The sequence below is a fragment of the Juglans regia genome, chromosome 7 (genome assembly GCF_001411555.2).
Source record: "Juglans regia cultivar Chandler chromosome 7, Walnut 2.0, whole genome shotgun sequence".
NCBI lineage: Eukaryota > Viridiplantae > Streptophyta > Magnoliopsida > Fagales > Juglandaceae > Juglans > Juglans regia.
In genome coordinates this window covers 10,007,578-10,012,065 of record NC_049907.1, presented here as the reverse complement: position 1 = coordinate 10,012,065, position 4,488 = coordinate 10,007,578, and the positions used below count along the sequence as shown (strand labels likewise).

General features: G+C 40.8%; 1 protein-coding gene across 1 annotated transcript; it reads left to right on the top strand.

The window, feature by feature from the left end:
• The first annotated feature begins 488 nt into the window (after window positions 1-488).
• Window positions 489-2,926, top strand: LOC108996436. Its single transcript, XM_018972331.1, has 3 exons — window positions 489-864; window positions 949-1,715; window positions 2,036-2,926. Exons 1-3 carry the CDS (start codon window positions 489-491, stop codon window positions 2,924-2,926), a joined length of 2,034 nt encoding a protein of 677 aa, XP_018827876.1.
• Window positions 2,927-4,488: the final 1,562 nt, after the last annotated feature.

The window sequence follows — 4,488 nt, the reverse complement described above, 5'->3', positions numbered from 1 at the left end:
GGGGACTGTATCTAGCATTGCTCTTATACTAATTATCAGTAAGTTAAAAGTTAATTTATGTACAGCTGTTTCCAACTTTTTCAAAGAAACTAATAGTACGACATAAATGAATTCTAGGTGAAAAAATTATATCTGGTCTAGAGAATGTACTTCCATATCGTTTATATTATAGAATTTAATTTGCAATAATTTAAGACCTCATGTTAATGATCGATATGGGGGTACCTTTTTCGTCCTCTCCGTCTGAAGGGTGAGGTTTTCGTCTTTGCTTGAAGCAAAGTGAGTCTTTCAATTTTTTGACTGAAGAGACTAGTATGGAGACTGAACGGGAGAGATTGTGAAGAGATTTCACTTTGACAGATCAGGAGAAAGAAGAAGTTGCTATTTCAAAATCAGAGATAGCGAAGGTAGCCAATCAAAAGAAGCTTTGTTAGATGATCCTAGTTGTCTCTGAAAGATTGGTTAATAAAGAGGCTTTCTGTGCTATGATGTCAAAGGTATGGGGTCTTGTTGGTTGGCTCCAATTTAAGGATATGGGGGCAAACAAGTTTTTGGTGGAGTTTCAACGTGAGCAAGACAAAAATAAGGTTCTGTTGGGTAGACCCTGGACCTTCGACAGGTATCTTATTTGCATGGAGGACGTTGATTGGACTACTCCTCCCTTAGAGATTCCATTTTCTTACGAGTTTTTCTGGGTCCAAGTCCATAATATGCCATTGGTGAGTATGAATAAAGAGACTGGAATGCAAATTGGCTCGGGTATAGGAGATGTCATTGAAATTGATACAGACAGCTCAGGTTGTGCATGGGGTCAATATCTACGTATGAAAGTTCGTGTCAATCTATCCAAACCTTTGATCCGAGGTAGATATCTTAAACTTGATGACAAATAGTTATGGCTTCCAATAAAATATGAGCGATTACCATCCTTTTGTTTTCATTGTGGAGTCATAAAACATAAGGAGGGTGGATGCACCAAGTTACATAGAGGCCACATCAAGACTTACAAACCTGAATACGGTGCATGGTTGAGAGCTACCCCTCCAAAGCCAGGAAGTGAGTTTACAAAGAGGTATGACGGTGGTGGTAGGGGTGCTGCAGATCCTCACGAGCGGCTAGAAGCATTAGAGGACGTTTCTAATTTTGGAAAGAGTAATCAAGGGCCAAATAAGGGGGTTGATCCCTCAAATCAAACAGATGTCTTGGAGGATTCAAACAGGACTTCACCAATAAGGAAAGTTGCCATTCCAACCTCAGAAGATCCATTGGAGCCAAAAGGGAAGGTTGTCAACATAGCCCAATCAAGGGGAGAAGAATATCTCTCTGAGTCTTTTCCTAAACAGGAAATTGCAGATTCTATCATCCAGGTTGGCCCCGAGATTATGGTGGTAGACAAGGGGAGTGAACATGATTCAGATAAGAAGACGAAGGGCTTGAGCCCAAAGGCCCATCAAAAAAAGGCCTCTACTGTTGATCTAGATCCATCACTAGCATCTCAGGTCAAGTCCCTTAATCTTTTCCTATCTTCACAGATGAAACAATTAACCACTCCAAAACATTCAACCTGGAAAAGAAAAGCTCGTGCCCAGCATATGTTTTTAAGGGACAGTGACATTGAGGACCCCAAGATGGGGAGTGGCTTAACATCTTTGCAGGGAGTGGTGGAATTCCCTTTGATTAGCTCAGTTCCTGTTAAAAAACAAAAGCATAATGAGGTACATGAAGTGGCAATTAAGAAAGAACATATGGTGGTGGCTGCTAAGCAGCACCACCAACAACCATGATTTGCCTAAGTTGGAACTGCCGAGGGCTTGGGAACCCTCGGACAGTTCGTGAACTTCACCTTTTGGTGAAATCCAAGTTCCCTAGTCTCATTTTTCTAATTGAGACTAAATGCAGTAGACATAAGGTGGAGTTAGTGAGGAAGAAGTTGGGGATGTCTTATAGTTTCGTGGTTGACAGTAGAGGGTCTAGTGGTGGTTTGGCTTTTCTTTGAAATGATTCTGTGCATGTTGAATTGCTCTCCTATTCCCAGTCCCACATCTCAGTCATAATCGACAAATGGGGGGATAAGAAGGGTTGGATTTGTACTGGTTTCTATGGCGACCCCATGACTTCAAAAAGACATCAGAGTTGGGAGTTACTGCCTGTTCTAGATCCTGGTGGCAGTAATCCTTGGCTCTACCTAGGTGACTTTAATGAAATTCTACACTATGGTGAGAAGTTTAGGGGAGGATCTAGACCTTTAGCTCAGATGGAAGGCTTCAGAACAGTTTTAATGGAATGTGGATTACATCACTTGGGGTTCAAAGGTGACAAATTTACATGGTGCAATAATAGGGAAGGTTCTCAGTTTACCAAGGAGAGACTCGACAGAGCTTGTGCAAACTCAGCCTGGATTGAAAACTTTGGTGGTTTTTTAGTTACAACAGTAGCAGCAAGCTCTTCTGATCATAGGCCTCTTGTGGTATCCTTGGATCCAGAAGGTCAGAATTTGATCAGAGGGAAAAGACCCTTCAGGTATGAGGCCAGCTGGGCCCTTAGAGAGGATTGTCATAAAGTAGTGGAGGAAGCGTGGAAAAGGCCATGGATGGTGTCTAACAAGTTGGAATTGGCTATTGAAGGGCTGAAAAGATGCAAAGAAAGCTTGAGGACATGGAGTAAAACCTCAGGGGGTTCTACTAATAAACATCTTCACAAAAAGATCAAACAACTCTCTGCTCTCCAGCAAGCTGATAAGGGTGAATTGCAAGGAACAATCCAGGCTGTAAAGAAAGAGATTGACCAGTTGCTTAAGGAAGATGATATTCATTGGAAACAAAGGGCTAAGAAAAGATGGCTCCAAGAGGGGATAGAAATACTAAATTTTCCATCAATGTGCTTCACAGAGGAGAAAAAAGAACACAATAATAACAGTAGCAGATGAGGCTGGGTCCATAGCAAAGACTCCTGAAGAAGTTGGTGTAAAATTCCAACATTTCTTTTAGAACTTGTTTACAACTTCCAATCCAGTGGGCATTTCTAAATCCTTATCTCATTTAGAGAGAAAAGTTACTAAAGAGATGAATGAAGCTTTGCTGAGAAAGTACACAAAGCAAGAGGTGAAAATGGCTATTTTTAGCATGAACCTCCTCAGTTCACCTGGACCAGATGGTTTCCCACCTACTTTCTATCAAAATCATTGGAGTCTAGTGGAAAATGAGGTATGTGAAGCTGTTCTATTTATTCTTAACTCTAATGGCAATGTTGATGCCATTAATGCTACTAATATTGCTTTGATCCCAAAGATTGATAGCCCTTCAAAAGTATCTGATTTTCGCCCCATCAGTCTTTGTAATGTAATGTATAAAATTGTCTCAAAGGCAATAGCAAATAGACTGAAAATTATTCTTCCAGAGATCATTTCTGCTTCACAGTCAGCATTTGTCCCAGGCAGGCTTATTTTAGACAATATTATTGTAGCATTCGAGGCCTTGCACACAATGAATAACAGAATGATTGGAAAAGAGGGGTACATGGCCTTAAAGCTCGACACGAGCAAAACTTATGACAGGATTGAATGGAAGTTTTTGAGAGAAGTGATGAAAAAGATGGGATTTGCTCAGGATTGGATACATTTGGTGATGAAATGTGTGGAGTCAGTATCCTACTCAATTTTATTGAATGGATCCCCTCAAGACTGTTTTAAGCCAACTAGAGGAATTAGGCAGGGAGACCCTTTGTCTCCCTTCCTGTTTATCCTCTGTGCAGAAGTTTTCAGCTCCTTACTTAATCATGCTGAATTTTTAGGGGACCATATCAGGTGTTCCTATTGCTAAGGGAAGGATTCACATTAACCATCTGCTGTTTGCAGATGACAGTCTCTTGTTCTGCAAAGCAAATTCTCTTGAATGGAGTAGGCTACTGTTTGTACTCTCATTATATGAAAATGCCTCTGGTCAGCGCCTCAATAAAGAGAAAACTTCAATTCATTTCAACAGGAACACGTCTCATGAGAACAAGGAATTAATTCTGAGAATTGCAGGAGTGAGATCTAGCCAGCCATATGAGAAATACTTAGGTCTTCCAGCACTAATGGGGAGATCAAGAACTCAGTTTTTCAATCTCATTTTGGATCGAATCAGGCATAAACTGAGCAGTAATAAAGTCAAAATGCTTTCTCAAGCAGGGAAGGAGATTTTCATCAAATCAGTTATCCAATCAATGCCTACATACAGCATGGCAGTGTTCAAACTTCCTTAGGCCCTTTTAAAAGAAATTAACAAGCTGTTGAGGAACTAATAGTGGGGTCAAATAGAGAAGAAGAAAAAGATTCACTGGATCTCTTGGAACTTCATGGGTAAGGCAAAGATGCTAGGGGGTCTGGGTTTTCGAGATTTGCACAGCTTCAACCTTGCTATGTTAGCCAAGCAAGGGTGGAGGTTGTTGCAATACCCTCAAGCTCTGGCTTCCAAAGTTTTAAAAGCCAAATATTTTCCAAATGGCCTT